Source organism: Patagioenas fasciata, chromosome 5 (genome assembly GCF_037038585.1).
Source record: "Patagioenas fasciata isolate bPatFas1 chromosome 5, bPatFas1.hap1, whole genome shotgun sequence".
Taxonomy (NCBI): Eukaryota; Metazoa; Chordata; class Aves; order Columbiformes; family Columbidae; genus Patagioenas; species Patagioenas fasciata.
The window spans coordinates 54,020,260-54,037,312 of record NC_092524.1 but is presented as its reverse complement, the minus strand read 5'-3'; the positions used below and the strand labels follow the sequence as shown (position 1 = coordinate 54,037,312).

General features: G+C 38.4%; 1 protein-coding gene across 1 annotated transcript; it reads right to left on the bottom strand.

Moving 5' to 3' along the window:
* Positions 1–1,987: 1,987 nt before the first annotated feature.
* CPSF2 (cleavage and polyadenylation specific factor 2) lies at positions 1,988–17,049 on the bottom strand. Its single transcript, XM_065839512.2, has 15 exons — positions 16,930–17,049; positions 16,119–16,304; positions 14,575–14,734; positions 14,377–14,482; positions 12,445–12,574; positions 11,214–11,329; positions 10,476–10,663; positions 9,783–10,073; positions 8,573–8,673; positions 8,042–8,242; positions 7,223–7,375; positions 6,417–6,642; positions 4,700–4,999; positions 3,631–3,765; positions 1,988–3,529 (listed from the first exon to the last, which is right to left on the bottom strand). Exons 2-15 carry the CDS (start codon positions 16,265–16,267, stop codon positions 3,437–3,439), a joined length of 2,349 nt encoding a protein of 782 aa, XP_065695584.1. The 5' UTR covers positions 16,268–16,304; positions 16,930–17,049; the 3' UTR covers positions 1,988–3,436.
* Between the last annotated feature and the right edge of the window lie 4 nt (positions 17,050–17,053).

Genomic DNA, 17,053 nt, shown 5'->3' with positions numbered 1-17,053 from the left:
TTGTGGTCAGTTCACCTGTCTCTGCCGCTCCTTCCTCCTCATGGGGAGGACTCCTCACACTCTCCCCCTGCTCCAGCATGGGTCCCTCCCACAGGGAACAGTCCTCCATGAACTTCTCCAACAAGGGTCCTTCCCATGAGCTGCAGTTCTTCATTAACTGCTCCAGTGTAGCGTTCCTTCCATTGGGTGCAGGAACAGACTGCTCCAGCCTGGGTCCCTATGGGGATACAGGTCCTGCCAGGATCCTGCTCCAGTGTGGGCTTCCCCAGGGTTACAGATCCCTTCAGGCACCCACCTGCTCTGGCACAGGGTCCTCCCTGGGCTGCAGGTAGATCTCTGCTCCACCATGGACCTCCCTGGGCCGCAGGGTCACAGCCGGCCTCACCATGGGCTGCAACACAGGCTGCAGGGGAATCTCTGCTCCAGCACCTGAACACCTCATGCTCCTCTTTCTCCACCAACCTCAGTGTCTGCAGAGTTGTTTCTCTCACATATTTTCACTCTCTCTCTAGCTGCACCTGCCCAGGTTTTTTTCCCCTTAAATACGTTATCCCAGAGGCACTACCAGCCTTGGCTAGCAGTGGGTCCATCTTGGAGCCAGCTGGCACTGGCGCTATTGGACATGGAGGAAGCTTCTAGCAGCTGCTCCCAGAAGCCACCCCTGTAGCACTCCGCTACCAAAACCTTGCCATGCAAACCCAATGCAATATTCAACTACATAGGCTCAGGAAGAAGAGAATACAAAAACCAGGATTTACCCACAAATGCTACAGACTTTGGGGATGGGAGAAGGCAAGTTTCTGCCTTTCCTGTGCCTCCACACTCTTCTCAACTGGTGAACTGAATTACCCAAGGCTCCTGGAGGAAGTACTTTTAAATGGTCAGTAAGTACCAAAACTAGGTTTGTCTTGACGTGAATGTTCTTGTCCTCAAGGTCAATAGAGCAAAGAGTAAGAAATGGTGCTCCTTGTCAAATTTTTACTGCTAATGAAGAAAATGCAGGAGTCAGAAAACACAGCTTACAGTCCACAGCAGCACTGACATTTTGTGGAGGTAAGGGGAAATGAATCTTTCATTCCAGATACAAACAAGAACCAGATTAGCAACTCTGAAAATTACACAGAGCAGTTCAATTATTGTTTTAAGTGAACCACAGTTAAGAACTACAACAACAAAATAGAAAAGAACAATAATAATCTATTGGAGAACTGATAGCAGACCAGGCAAAGTTAGTGAGCATTTGCTTCAGCTTCACGCTGCTTACAAGGACTGAATGCAGAGCTGAGGCGCACGCCGGCCCTGCAGCGCAGCTGCAGCTCGTGCTGTGGTCACTACAAGTGTCCTGCGCTCCCCTTCATCCCTCTCACCACCAGAACTGTCCACAAGCCCAGCTTGCCCGACTCCCAGCACTCACCCCGCATGTCGGCTTTCCAGGTCTGATTTCAAGCCACACTCATGCTCAACAGATTGAAAAAGAGCAGTTTGCTGTTTTGCTCATACTTGAGCCTCTTCCTTAGTGATTCTCCTCTTTACCAGAAGATGCAGGAATTTAGTAACTGACAACACTGTACTTTTGTTAACTGAATTTGAATCAACGGATTAAAAAAGCAAACCAAACTAATAGATCTATGATCCCACTGCCTTGTCTTTATCCCTTTCCTAAAAATAGCACTACTTTTAGTTTGATTTCTAAGGGTTTTTTTTTTAATTAGTATACTCCATGCAGGCATGTATGATCTCTGCCTACCGTATGTCCTCGACAAAGTAACTCACTTTATAAAAGTTCATTAGTATCTGCAACAATAGTAATAGAATAGTATTCACCAACAAGCATCCAGTACCATACAGATTTACAGTGCTTTGCTACAAAACAGCTACAAAACCAGAGCATTTCTAAGAAGTTCTGTCTGTCAGTATAATGGAAAATAAACATTTTTCTACACTGTTGGGAAGAAAAATAAAAAAGAAAAAGGCATTGAGCCATGCAGTCATTCCTAGCCAAGATTTTCTTTGTATAACAAAATACATTTTCACTCAGCATTAAATTTTCAAGATTTTTTACATTTGCAGTATATAGTTCTAGCAGGTTTTTTTTGTTTTTGACATGAACTTCAGTTTTAAGTTACTATTTTAAACAGAATAAATAGTCTCTGTATCAGATGGAAAACTCTTTGACAAGAATGAATGGCAAAGTAAATTATCCTTCCACTGATAGCCCACAGGGTTACTTTTTGACGCTTTTTCAAAATGTTTTATTTAAACATACACAGAGAACACGTTACCTTGCTGTTGTACATAAAAACAAGCAAGCAACCTTCCACTGCCAAAGCTGGTGAGATCATTTGTTTGCATAAATTAATTTCTGTGAAAATAAGGTGCCCAAAACTGTGTTCCTCTTCACCTAAAAAGTGAGGTGAGTTCCTAGTATCAGCAGCAACAATAAGCGCCACTGCCAACTAGAATGAAAAATGGCACAAGGGCATTACATAAATCACATTAACTCAGATTTCAAGATAAAAGGAGCTTCCTGATAAAGGATCTTCCTGAACGTGGTTCATGGCACTCTGAACAAACAGCGGTGCATGGATAAAGGCTTCAGACTTTGAAATTATTAAAATCAACTCAAAAGATTTCAGACTTGGTGTACTTTTGCAAAAGCTCAAAGTTACAAATGCTGTGAGTTTGTACAGAAGTTACTCTGAAGCACAGTTACTGGATTTTAAGTGGCTTGACAATACTATCTAGCGTTCTTAGAGTACCTCCCCAAAGTGATTTTTTGATCCTGCAGATTAATACTTTACAGTATGAAATTCTGTTCTGGATCAAATCAGTAATGTTGGGATACAGCCAAATTAACACTAGGGGAAAATGTAGATAGTCTAGCTTTAAGTGGGTTATTAAAAATGTACATTGATCTAGCTCCATTAAAAAAGAAAGCAAAAAAAAAGAAAACAAAAAAAAAAGAAAAAGAAGACTCAAGACTGCCTCCTAAATCAAAGTTATTGAAAAAACCCCAAAACCAAACCAACCAGAAAAACCAAATCCCACACAAAACAAAACAAACAAAGAAACCCACATTTGCCTATCTTAGAAGAATGACTTTTCAATATTTTGTACTCTTTGGCAGGGAATCTATGAAACCAAAACATCTCCTGACAAACTGAACCTTTACTGAGAAGGGTTCATAGTCATACACTCATTTATAATGGGTTATGTGGGAGACAGTAAGTTGTAACGGTTTGAAAATCAACAACATGGAATGTACCAAGGTCTATGAAGAACAACAGGAGCAGTTCATTAGATGTTCAGGGTAGTTAATTGTTCTTTATGAATTATGTTTCCCCTGTATAAATTAGAAAACTACAAAAAGTCAAAATTGGGAGAAATCTCCATTGCCTTTAAAAGTTCAAGTAAAAACATCCTTGCAACACTTTCTTTAGACAATAGCGTATTGCTTGTATAAAAGGTCTCTTATCCTATAGAAGTCCTGACAGAGACAGCCTTCCAATCCAATGCGCCCCGTTTCAGTCTGAAACAAAAGACGTTTCAATTTATTAGCTTCACACTAATTAGAAACTTGATTTTCATTTAGAATATTATTTACCAAGGTTTAAGACACAGAACACCTACCCTGCGAACAGCCACCAGATTGTTGCACACAAGCACTCCTCCTACAAATTCAGCTTGTATACCTTCTCGCAAGAGAACTTGCTTGAAGTCAGACAGTCTTGGCTCATTCATAAACACAGACTGATGTCCAATAACCTTTAAACAACACACACAATGTTAGTACTTCTGCTACTTAATACCTTCCATTTTTCCAATGATCTCATCCTTGCGTTGGCAAGAGTGTGGCCTAGACTACAGGACTATAAATGAGAGAGAAGACTGGCTCTATTTCTGTTCACCTGAAGCAAGACATTTCCAGGTTAGGAATGCCTTACAAGTTACTGATCAAGTAAAGGAAAAGTTTCCTTCTTTGCTCACATATTAAAGACAAATGCAAAGCTGTCATTAAAGATTCCTCTTCCAAGCCATGCTATGCCAGGGCCAGAGCTGCAGGAACCAGCACTGCTGATCAGTACATACTTCCATGACAGCTGCCATGAATCTGAACAGACTTTAGAGTTGTCTCCACATTCATCTAGCTCCTAGACTAGACTACATTTAGGACTGTGTAACAGTACCTTAAAAAGCAATTCTAGGATTAGAAGGCATGTAATAATTCACTGACAAGACTAAATAATATCTACTCACATGCAGTACTTTAAAGAATTCTCAAATCACTACTATAGTAGCAGAGGCATGAATTTCAAAGATCTGTACCTCAAGTATATGAAGTATTTTTCTATAACATCATACAATAAAATCCAAGAGTAACTGAACACCAACTAATTTCTAAATCTGCAAGTACTAACTACAAATATGAAACCTGCTAATTAAAAAATCTTATCTTCACAAATAGATGGTAACTGTATGTTAGGTACTGTTACTGGATGTAAGAGATCACCCTTGCTGAAAAGTGTAAAATCTGAACAAGAACAGCACCAGGTTTAACAAAGAGAAAACCAAACACGAAAATCCAGTTTTAGGTAGGCTTTCATTTGTATAAGACCACAATATCAATCTCTACGCACTAGGAAAAAACCAAATACAGAGCTCTTAAAAAATTAATCCCAGATCAGCATAATCTTTGTACCTCATGAGGCGGCAGAGGTTCCAAAGTAGGAATGATCTCGCTCTCCTCACACATCTCCTTGTCATCATCACCGAAGAGGCTTTTCATGGCCTTCTGTTGTGCAATGACACTGGAGTCTGAAGAAGGCATATCCACTTGCATCTCTGTGTCCTCATCTTCCCTCAACTCTCCCTCTTCCAAAATAACTCCAGTATCCACTTTTGAAACCCGCATATCCAGAACACCGTCTATCCAAGCCAACTCAGCATCCTTGGCTTTACAGAACTGAAGGGAGCTGACAAGAGAATCTTTCAACCTGACCTGGGTTGCACAAAAATAAAAGTACCATTAGTTTGATGGAAAATGCAGAGAGAGTTCTTACTTCAAACTTTAAAAATTAGCAGTTTTCCTTTCACTATCTCTCTATATCCGTTTGATTCATATTCTTTTGGGGAGAGAAAGAGGGAATTGGTATCACTAAGGCAAGATGTACTATACTTTCGAAATATAATTTGTATAACCCTCATGTCACTACTCAAAAGGCAGCAGAGATCGATACCTTTTTTGTCTTGGTTAAAATAAAAAAAGAACCTATATGACTGCAAACTTCAGTTAAACTCACAGCAAGAGCAATCAATTCAACATCAGAAACCTTTTTTGCAGCCAAGGAGTTCCTCAGTTAGCCTTAGTAAATTTAAGGAGTTTCTATAGGTATTTAGGTTACTGAACAGCAGTTTCAGATTTCAACTCTCCAAAAAAAAAGAAAAAAAATAAAAGGTATTTTATTGTAAGAAGGGATGTTTTAGATACCAGATTTTAAAGGGACCAAAACATTACCTTACCCTAATTCCTCTGGTGCATTCCAGGACTTTAAACCATTAACTAAAGCCCTCCTCTGAAGACTGTTATTCACATGATATTGTGCATGATCCTCACAGTGGAATCAAGGCTACAACCATACATAGGTTACTGCAACTAACCACCCATTCTATGAACTTTAAAAGCACGGAAGAAATAAAGGACTAATGCCTAAATTGCATGTAAGAGACCCTCCTCTAAACAACCTTCAAAAGTTGAATCAGGACCACATATGATTTTCACATGCTTCACACAAATTATCCAAGCTTTCTTCTTCAGAGCTTAACCATGAAAAGTAAATGCAATATACTAACACAGTGCAACACACCATCATAACCTCACTTTCCAAGGACCATCATATTAACTCTTTTTGAGGGCAGGGGTGTCTCATTTATGTATTTATTTTCAACATTAATTTGTTCCTAATTTTACCTCTTCATTCTTAGGTACTATTTAGGTACAAAGGATTTTTTTCCTCTTCCCTCTCTAAGGCTCCCCTTCAGATTCCAAAAACAATCCTGAACTGCAAGTAGTGTACAGCAGTGCTCTAATTATAGGCATCAGAAATCTGTTAAGACTTTAGTAAAGCAAACTGATGTTTCCATGGACACAAACCTTGCTTTCTGCAATACAGGTAAAAATGCACTGATCTTACGTTTAAGCTTTTACACTCTTCTTATGAATGATAGGCATAAGGAGAATGCTTACCCAGAAGACAGAAAAAAAGCAAGTAATGTCTAGGTCACACAAAACCAAGTATGCACATAGGGACTATTGTCTCTCCTCTCCCAAAGAACAAAGGGCCAAGTCACAACATGTGCCAATACAGCTCTCCTACAGTTCACAGCACTTCTACAACTAACACATTCCAGTACCTTACCTGGTAAATATGAGTTTCACTGGTTGCATCTACAGTTTCATGCAGTTTCGGCACATAAACTTTAATATCTTTTCCACCAAAAGCTCTGCAACATTCTGCAAGGTCCTGACTGGCCTCAGGTGGTCCGTGGACAATGACCAGTTGTCTTGGTTTCATTTGGTTAATAATTTTTTTAATTGAGTCCCCATCTGAGCGTCCTTCATAATCAATGTATGTAACTCTGGCTCTAGTTTGAATTAAAAAGCCAAGAAGAACATTTGATAGTTTAAAAGATTAAGCCTTCGAATGCTTCAAAATATTTTATTTAAAAATGGAAAAGATTTTGAAATTATTCTACATCAGCAAAAGCTGTCAGTACAAGGTATATTATGGATCAGTAAAATACAGAACCGTTAAATATCAGCACGCATCTGTATTTAACACTATAAACTCCCAAAATTCATGTACATAGTTATCCAAAACATAAGAAGCATATTTGAATAAGTTGTTATTTTAACAAAATATATATAGATTTGAGTATCTATGTCAACATACTACTGTATAGTTTGTTCTTCCTCTTTCACTGTCCCTATCAGACAGAGAACAAACCGTGAGTTTCTTAAGAGTTGGAACCATAGGACTCCACACTCTGCTCCCAGAAAGACAAGTGAAAAAATAACTTCGATAGGCTGGGAAAGAGGGGAAAAAAAAAAAAAAGCAAGCAAGCCCTTTCCCACTTCATTAATTCCAAGCTAGCCTTTTATCTAATTTGCACAGTACTCATGCCATCATTCTAGAGAATTGACAAGAACAACAAAGCCACTCACTTAATTTCCATGGATTCTGTTGCAGAAATGCATTTGGTAGGAACATCTGATAAATCCTGGTCCATAGGCTCTTCTCCATTTGTCAAACCAGATTCTAATTTGCTTTTTTCTTCTTCTGTTGCTTGAAGTTCTGGAACTAGAAAATCCTCAGGTCTAAAGAATGAAAGGCATTTTGCTTTTAATAGTCTTACAGTAAAACCAAAGCACTATATAACATAAAACCAAACTATGCTGACTGCTACTGTGGAGATGTTTTGCAATTGTTATTGCCAACAATTTCATTATATTTGCCTTCAATAGTTCCACATCTGAACAGAGCTCATTCGGAAAATGTCACCTTCCTATCTTAAAAAGACTCTGGTATCTTGGGAAATACCAGCAACCTGAGGCTTTCTAGTAAGTATCCCTTATGCAAATGGGACAAGTATTGACAGATTTTTCTAGGATTACAAAGGTCTTTCCTCTCACTATAAATTCATCAGAATTATCTATAATCTAAAGCAGATGAAAAAAGTCAGGTTAAAAAAAAATAAATCTTATATCTGACAAAATAAAAGCAGAAAACAAGAAAAAAGGGTGGAGTGCAAACACATCCTAAGAGGTGCAACCACAGGCCAAGTATCAGCACTCAGCAGCTTCAGTCCACTCATAAGCTTCCCGTGAGACTTAGTGCTAACTGTCCTAACTGTTCAGAAGTTACTGCAATTGGAAGAGCATGAAACAGTACTGCAAAAGACACAAAACAATTATTTTTATTACTTCTATTTTTTAATTATTTCATAGCTACGCTATATGTTAGTATGCATTACTGCCACATACTTGATAATTTCGCCATATTCATCCCATTTAATTCTTTCTTCAGGGGCTGGAAACATTGGATAAGACTTCTTTGCCTGTTTGAAGAAGCTTCCTTTCCGGCTACCTTCACCTTTCATCATCAAATCATGTTTGGTCTTATGTACAGTTGGTTGATCAATATCCTCTTCAGCATCACTCTCATCACTGGAATCGATATCTGCCCTGAAATGACATTCCCAAAAAACCTAGCACTTTTTTTCTTCAGGTTTAATATTACATAAACACAATGACTGCAAAATAACAGTTGACATAACACTGACCAATGACAAGGGGAGTTTGTGGATCTGAGAAAGAGCTCACAGCCAAACAGCAGATGAAACACGTCTATTGTAACAACCGTTCCTGACTCCTCAGTGCTCTCAGACAAGTCCATCAGAACTATGATTTTCATTTATCCCTCAAAATGGTTGAAGCAGCAGAACAATCACACAGAAATCTCAACTCTGACCACAAAATCAGAATGTGAGAATTGCCAATATACTTAATACTTACTCTTTAGACTGTTCTAACTTTTTAGCTGCTTCTTTCTTAAGCTTCTCCTTTTCTAGGTATTCTTCAAGTTCTTTTCCTTCCAACTTGACACGTTTTCTCAACTGCAGATAGAAAATGAGTATTATTGTGAGTAGCTGACATAATTTTAATACTTTTGCTACACATAGCTGACAACATTGTTTGTACTTAAGTACCATGGGCAAGTACAATTTCTACGTCACACACAAAACAAGATTATGCAAACACGTGGTACCTTGCTGTGGCAACATCATGACAATGCTATCAATTAGTAGAGACTACTTTAACAGAAAAACATTTCTAAAACATTGAAATAAATTAGCATTAAAAAAAATTCTTAAAACAGCTTCAGGAAACATCCCTCCAATAAGTGAACACAAATACTCTGAGATGAGCAGTGTTTTTTTAATTTTTGTATCACTAACATCAAACCAGAAGAACCCAGCAAAGACATACTAGCAATCAAAACAATGTTAAGTTCTGATTCTTGTTTTCTGAAAATCAATTTAGAGTATAGGTCACTTTGAATAATAGTGAATTCTCACAATATTCTAACACTGTAATTCAATGCTCTAAAGCAAATCTAAAACTAAAATAAAGCTACACCATCAGGATTGAAATTATCACTGTGATCACAGGGGATTCCCATAAATTAACATTTACCAGAGAGAAGTAGACACAGAAATACAAATTACTGAACTAATTTGAAAGCATGACTAACAATTAATTGTGTTCTTCTAATTCCTAGCTTTCACTCATCTTTCTATTCTGATGGGATATATTATACTGATTTGACTTGATTCTCCCCTCATCCAAACCCAGAGTATTTTCCAGCAAGAATAATCCATCATATATTGCAACCTCTACATAAATGGTAAACAGATTTTTTTCTATTATAACAAAAACACAAAGGAAAAATGTTATATAAAGACAAATATTTAAAAGCAACTTCATGCTCATCTCTATGGAGTATTAATTTTTCCACACCACCAAAAGGCATTTTGCAGTTCCTAATATAAGACCTATTTTTAAGTAACTTTTTCATAATTGGTTATACATGCAACATACTGATTTTAGATTTCCCTCTACCTCTAAAAGCATTTCAGTAGATCAAAAAGAAAATTAAATTCAGTTTTGCTCTTGTTCCCCCAGATGGCCCACAAAAATGTTTAGATATATAGACAACTCTTACCTCAATATCTATAACTTTTTCAGAAGGATTATCAATCAGAAATCGTGCTAATGTTCCAGGTGTCGTGCGGTAAGTTAAGATTATAGAGTTTTTGGAATCCTGGCACCATTGAATGAAGAGATCTCTAGAAAACCCACACTCTAAGTCAGGTTGACTGGCAAGAACAACTTTTGGACTAGGCACTCGAGCCAGATCAGACAGACTATGACATAAGGAGAGATGGCGGAACTGGAAAGGATTGTTTCTCTTGTCCTCAAAGCATCTCAGCAACTTGTCACTCATCCATTCAACCTAAAATATGTATTAAGAAAAAGTTATCTATAGGAATGAAAGTTCTACAATACTACACAAACCTGATATGGGGTACTGGATGCAATATGCAAGTGATTACGTCCATGTTTCTCAGCAAGTGCAGAAATAATGCTGAGTGTAAAGAACACAGAAACATGTACTTTAGAGACCTCTTTTTTAACAGCTTTGAACTATGCTCATAAGTCTTGTGATAAAAGCAGAAATGAGCATCAAGAAACGTGCCCACAGCCATGACTGGACTCTGTTACCTGATCAAAAGATTTGAGACACAAACACGCACTATAAAAAAAGGACAACATCCAGTATTTAGCCATTTTCTAATATTAAAAACAAAATCCTCCATTACCCTCTTGATAATTGCATTTTAAAATTAAAACAAACCTGTGATTTAGAGAACTCCACTACATTGTAGCTGACATTATTCAAAAGCGCGAGGGAGTAGACTCCTAATCCTGCATCTTTAGTTCTCCAGATCTGATCAAGAAGCTGAGCAAGTTCCAGAACTCTGCCTGCTGTATCCACAGCTATTAATACGTTTCCATCACCTCGTAATGTCTCCAAAACATTAGCTAAGGAGAATTAAAAACAAAACAAAAACCTATTTATACTTCACACCAAAATTAGAAGGTCTGTGGCTTGAGGGTTTTTTGTTTGTTTTATCACACTAACAACAACAATTGAAAACAAACTGAACACAGAAATAAATCAAACTTCAAAAGAGATCCAAAACCACATTTCCAGAAAATTAAAGGGAGGTGGGATTCTCTTGGTAGCTCAGAAGATCTCACTGCCTTGATACTACTTTTTCTTCCTTTTTCATTAAAAAAGAAATAAATCTGTTAAGCCAAGTTTGAAAAACAATGTGCTGAGGAAGGTCATTTAAAAAACCCTCAAGAAGAGATTAGTTGATACTGCATAAAATACATTATTTTCAGACATGGTTCTTTGTTTTCGGGAAAATGTTTAACCCACAAGATCAGTACCATCAGAAGAGTAATTCAAAATATGTAAATTTTAATAAAGGTTCTTAATTTGGATGCTGATGAATTTCTCATAGAAAAAGATTTTACTATGGCTACTAAATCACATTACCACTATTTTCAAACCCAGAATACATACTCAGTAGCTGTTCATCCCTTTGTTTCCTCCTGGGTTGTACATAAGTAGCATTAAATGAATCCGTGATAAGCAATGAAGGTCTGCTCAACATTTCCAAGGAACATCCATTCAGATGGCTGTAGAAAAAAGGTGAAATCTCACTTTTTGCATTTCTATTTTATGAGCAAAAAATAAAAGCGAGATTCCAGATGTCTGCATGTACAGAAAGCAAATTTCCCAGTAACTGAAAAACAGGATCTCACATATAAACAAATCAAACAACTACTCACAGAAAATACTTGAGACTAAGGGGATGTTTAAGTCCAAGTAAGTAAGTAACTTACATGTAGCATATATATACATATCTGTTAATATCTAAAACCGATTATTAGTAAGAGAAGTGATAGCTTCCAGTGGGTTTATTTTTCTACCTTACTCTCTTCTCATTTGCTGAAAGTCTTTTTACTCTGAATTCAGTTTGGTTTGATGCATAATTCAACACATATTCACTAATATTAACCAGCAAAATTTATCTTATTTCAATATTTATTTTCTTGCTCCTTTTCCTTTCCTTAAATAGGCATTTTCAAGAAGGAAGACAGGGTATAAAAAGTATCCTGTCTACAGAGGAAGAAAAGGAAGACTTTTCTTCAATGTTTTACAAGAGTTTAAAAGTCAATGAAGTTTTTCAGTCTTAAATATCTAGTAGTTATACAGTAATTTTTAACAGTCAAAATTCATCTACGTGTCCTAAATCCTCCCAGGATTTTTTTTTAAGTAAATATGTGTATCCCAAACTAAATACAATTATGCTATATGACTGCATCCCAAATTCCATCTTGACAAGCTGGAATTTAGTACATTGTTCTAAGAGCTCCTCTTCCTACCTTCTGAAGGAAGATAGTTCCAGAAAAGAAGGAAATTAGGTAAATAATAACTATGTTTTTTACATGACTAAGAGAAGATTCATGTTATCTTCCCTTTTAAGAATCACAATAAAAGCTTTTCTAAACTGCACGAAACAGAAGTTTTCTGAATGTTTCCAGCTTCGAACTTACAAATAAATAAAACCAAGTGGAATGAAGAAACCCAGAGCTAATACTTGTTTCAAGCTGACTAATCTGAATGCAAGTGAAATCACCCGTATTATTAGAGCTGGAAAGGCACTGCTACTTCCATCTGTTTAGCACACACTAAATGATGCACACCTAACACAATGTCTAAGAAATATATATTGCTATGTTGAACTTACATCTCCCTCTTGTGGTTGAAATCAACTGCATAAACAATTTCTTCCTCTCCATCTTTGACAATCTTCCAGATCGTGCCTCCTATCATGTGGCCAGCTGGCAATGGTGTGATTGACAAACCATGTCCTTTGCCTACAAAAGTTTTCAATATTTTAAGTACACTACATGTATTAAAGTCCATTACTCTGAATAAGAGAGTAATTTTAAATAACTGAACACCAAATTTATTACTGGAGAAAAAAGTCAAATGCAGTATGAAAAACTGCTAACGTATCTGTCCTTCCCATCTGACCAGTACCTTCAGAATTTTTTGCAATTCACATCTATTTTGCCTCCAGAAAAAACAACTGAAGTGAAGATCACTTCTTCCCTCTATCTCCCACTGGTACTAGAGGCACTGCAGAGCTGCTATAACTACAGGCCTACACAACAATAAATTATATAACAAACACATGATATGAAAGCAAATACATGGGTGAAAGGCAGACCGCTCTCTGTGGCAACACAAAATGTTTACTATATCATTCACTGCCTAGGTACTTATAAAAGCACATATAAATCACGCAAACTGGCAGTTTTCCAGAATGACAAACATGCAAATCAATCAATTCCAGGAAAGGTGTCTGTGTGTTGCAGTCAACACTGAAGGACCTTTTCAGCACCTGATGCCTTTTTTTATGCACTGTTGCTCCTCACCATTGGTGCTGGCCTAGATCTTTGTCAGAGAAAAACTAGACCATCCATGACCACTCCCACTGACTTTGCTGCACCCCACCAACTAGACCTGAAGTGCACAGCTTTAATAATAACTAAAACGTACATTATCTTCTTAGATGCATCCATCGAGTCTTCTTGAGTCACATCAATTAAATATGAAAAAGATATTTTGAAAAAGTTTTTCACTAAAATTACTTGTAAGACGTAAAAGTTGGCAGCACAGATATAGCCTTGATATAAATACCTCGCAAAAAGGTTCAGCAGCCTTTCAAGGATGGTATCCCATTTCTATTTTCCAAACTACAAACATGCAGCATTCAGGAACTGGGAGATACTGCATCTTAGAGACAAGGTGCTGGCAACTGGCGTGTCTTTGTTCAAGAACTGCATTCCCATTTCATTCTGATCTTTAAATTCAACAAGAGTGAAAACCTGCTGACTCTCTGGATGCCACAGCTCCTAGCAATAAGCTATACGGAGAATCTATCATGCAGAGTCACTGAAGCCTTCCTCATTACACAGAATCACAGAATGTTAGGGATTGGAAAGGACCTCAAAAGATCATCTAGTCCAATCCCCCTGCCAGAGCAGGAACACCTAGATGAGGTTACACAGGAAGGTGTCTAGGTGGGTTTTGAATGTCTCCAGAGCAGGAGACTCCACAACCCCCCTGGGCAGCCTGTTCCAGTGTTCTGATACCCTCACTGTGACGAAGTTTCTTCTCAAATTTAAGTGGAACCTCTTGTGTTCCAGTTTGAACCCATTACCCCTTGCCCTACAGCTGGCTGTCACCAAGAAGAGCCTGGCTCCATCCTCCAAAAACTGTAACTTAATCTCTGCAACCTATCCATTCTCTAGAGAGCTTTCCTCTGTGCTACTGGTTACTGAAGAATTCTGAGGTATCTACCACTTGGCATGAGTAAAAACTTTTGAGAAACATAAATAAATTCCAAGAAAAGTTACAAAAACACAAAAGAGAAACAAATCTCTAAACATGCTTTGGCATGACCTCCTCGTGTAAGTTCTACCCATTTCCACGTACAATTATGAGGCAAATATGCAGCTGATATAGACTGATACAGGGCTACTGAATTCAGCCCTGCAAAATGCACAACACTCAAAAATGTACTCCCTTTAAAAAAATCAAGTTACTTTAAATCTTAATAACTCTGCCTTTCACTGCAAGTCATTAATTGAAAATTTGGCCACGACTTTACCTTTCAAGTTCACAATCTGAGAAAACTTCAGCTGTTGTATCTTATCAAATGCTGCATCTACATCATCCAATGTAAAGAGTGTGAAATCTTCAGTATTATGGCGGGACTACAAACAAATAAGAAATATAGAGCATTCAAGAACCTGAGCACTCTACCATATCAAAGATGTTGTGCATGAAAGTATCAACTTGAATATACCTGGTAGAGATCATACATAAACATCTGTCCCATTTTATATACAGGAATAGTTGCATAAATGGCACAATTCAAGCCCATTTTTCCCACTGCATATGGAAGAGCTCCAAGGTGTAGAGGGTCAGGATGAGAAAGAAGAACAGCATCAACCTGGTGTACATGTCTGCAAAAAGAGGGACAAAAAAGCTAGTGAGAAGAGTTCTGTAGCAAAGTTTTTAAAAGTATAATTAAAAGTTACAGATATTTCCAAACATTCAAGTACTTAAAAACGCAAGTGACTTCTGAAAACATAAATTCAAGGTCAGGAACATATAAGCTTCACTTTAAATTCTTGATTAGAAAGACTTTATTTGGACACCAGAAAGTAGATTAACTGAGGGGACACAAATATTATCAATGCAGACATGTCACAAATTGTTCATTCATGTAAAAACCTAAAACAGGCTACAATTTTTCTTCTCATGAGAAAGACCAAGAGGACAAAAGACACAACAATCCTTAAACTGATAAGGATCAAACTAAAATAGCTTTTTTAAAAAACAAAAAAGGTCAAAATTATCATTTAAGAGAAGTGGCACATATAATTTCGGGGTTTTATTCATTCTAAAAAGGTTTTTTTTTCTTGTAAAGTGTTGCATAAAGAACTGAGACTAAAAACTTACTACCTATCATGACTGAAAAACTTGAGGGCATAAAACATATGCAACAAGTGAAAATACAAGTTGGGCTGAAAGCTTTTTGTTCCATCACACAGTAACTGAGGCACACGCATTCTCCTTGATGGCTGTTATTAAAAAGGTGTTTTTATCTAATTGCTTCTCAGAGAAGACACTTGAAAAATTTTTTAAGTTAGCCTTGGTAAATAATAAACCTCACTTACAATACTTCAAACACTGGAAGTGTGTCAATGCTAGAAAAGGGAATCTATAAAAATAGTATCACAAAGCTCACAAAGTATCACAAATTTGTTTCAGGAATTTCCATGTTACAGTCCTAACCTTGTAACCAGCGTCTGCATCAGCAAAGGTCCTTGCTGTAAACCTGCAGAAATTCAGTATTAAAGGCTATACAGGTTTATTTCTTTGCAGGGCTGGGATAACTAACAGAAGCTGTTTTCCTGACTGACACTCTATTCAACCTGAAACAAGAGGCGAGAGTTGAACCACTTTGTATTCAGCCTACATACACTGCTTTTTTCATTTAAAACTTTTCTAACCATTCTAAACTAGTTTAGAGCCAAGGTCAGCCTCCCATAAACTCTGCTCGATCATGTTTATGAAAAAAACCAAAACATCCAAGCCAACAAAAACACAGAAGAATCTGTGAATTACAGTTAATAGGTGTAACTCATTAGACCCACAATAAAAAAAATAGTTTTCATCAGAAATGTTTCAACAGTATAATTCCCTTCATATTAAACACATTTCAAGCAAACAACAGTTTTGGATTTAACATCACCATACATGTAACAGTGCATGATATTTTGAAAATTTTTATAAAAGGACAAGACCTATTAAAAAAAAAAGTGTACAAACTGAACTACTTACTTCCTCAGAGAATCAATAATATCCATAGAAAAGTTCTCATCCCAGCCACAGTCCAAAAGAAAACGAAATTCATCTACTTGCAAGAGGTAGCAGAGGGCAGACTCTTCCTGCACACCTGAAAGCGTAGTCAACTTGATAATCGATGTCATTTTATCCTCCAAGCGTTTAAGCTCGAAAAGATCTAACCTGAATGGGGGAAAAAAATGTTTAAATGACTAACCCAAACGAAAAGTCTAGTTATTTAGATCTAAATTCATACATTTTTGAGACTACACTGGATAGCAGGTTGTGAAAAACGATCAACACAACTACTAGTTATCAATTATTAAGTTGTAGGTCTTTTGTTATCAGAAAGAGGTGTTTCTACAACACAAAAAAGGAATCGCAAGGAGCAGCGCAGCTCCAGCAGCTCCCAGCGCAGGGGTGGGTGGGCACACCGGCCATGTCGCCCCCAGGGCTGCGGCCCCTCACGCCGCCGCCTGCCCGGGGGGCCGCAGCACGGGCCGGGTCGGGGGCTCCGCAGGGCGGCTCCAGGGCCCCGCTGGGTCCCGCCGCCGAGACAGCAGCCCAGCTGTCTCCCGTGGGGGGCCTCACCGGCCGGGCCCCACACTAAAGGAACGAGCCCTGCGCCCGCTCCAGTCCCGAGAGGAAGAGGAGAAGGAGGAAGAGATGGGCGAGCTCGGCTCGCACAAGCTGAGCGCTTCACGCCTCAGCACCGGGCCAAGCCCGGCTCCCGCGGGAGGAGCGGAGCGGGCACTCAGCAGCGAGCGCCGGGGCCCGCAGCGCTGCCGCCGCTCCTCAGCGCCGGTACCTGCCGAACGGGCCGCCGCGCGCCGGCCTCCCTCAGGCCCACCGGGGCGCGCGCCCACCGCCTCCGCCCCGCGCGGCAGCACCCGCCATGTTGCGGGGGGCGGGGAGAAGGAGGAGAGAAGGTG

What these genes read in the sequence shown, in the direction of transcription:
- CPSF2 (XM_065839512.2), bottom strand. Translation starts at nt 16,267, where the DNA reads ATGACATCGATTATCAAGTTGACTACGCTTTCAGGTGTGCAGGAAGAG. An exon ending in TTATGTATGATCTCTACCAG is followed by an intron (nt 14,483 to 14,574) that starts GTATATTCAAGT and finishes ATTTGTTTGTAG; the next exon opens with TCCCGCCATAATACTGAAGA. An exon ending in AAGTTAGAACAGTCTAAAGA is followed by an intron (nt 8,243 to 8,572) that starts GTAAGTATTAAG and finishes ATGTCATTTCAG; the next exon opens with GGCAGATATCGATTCCAGTG.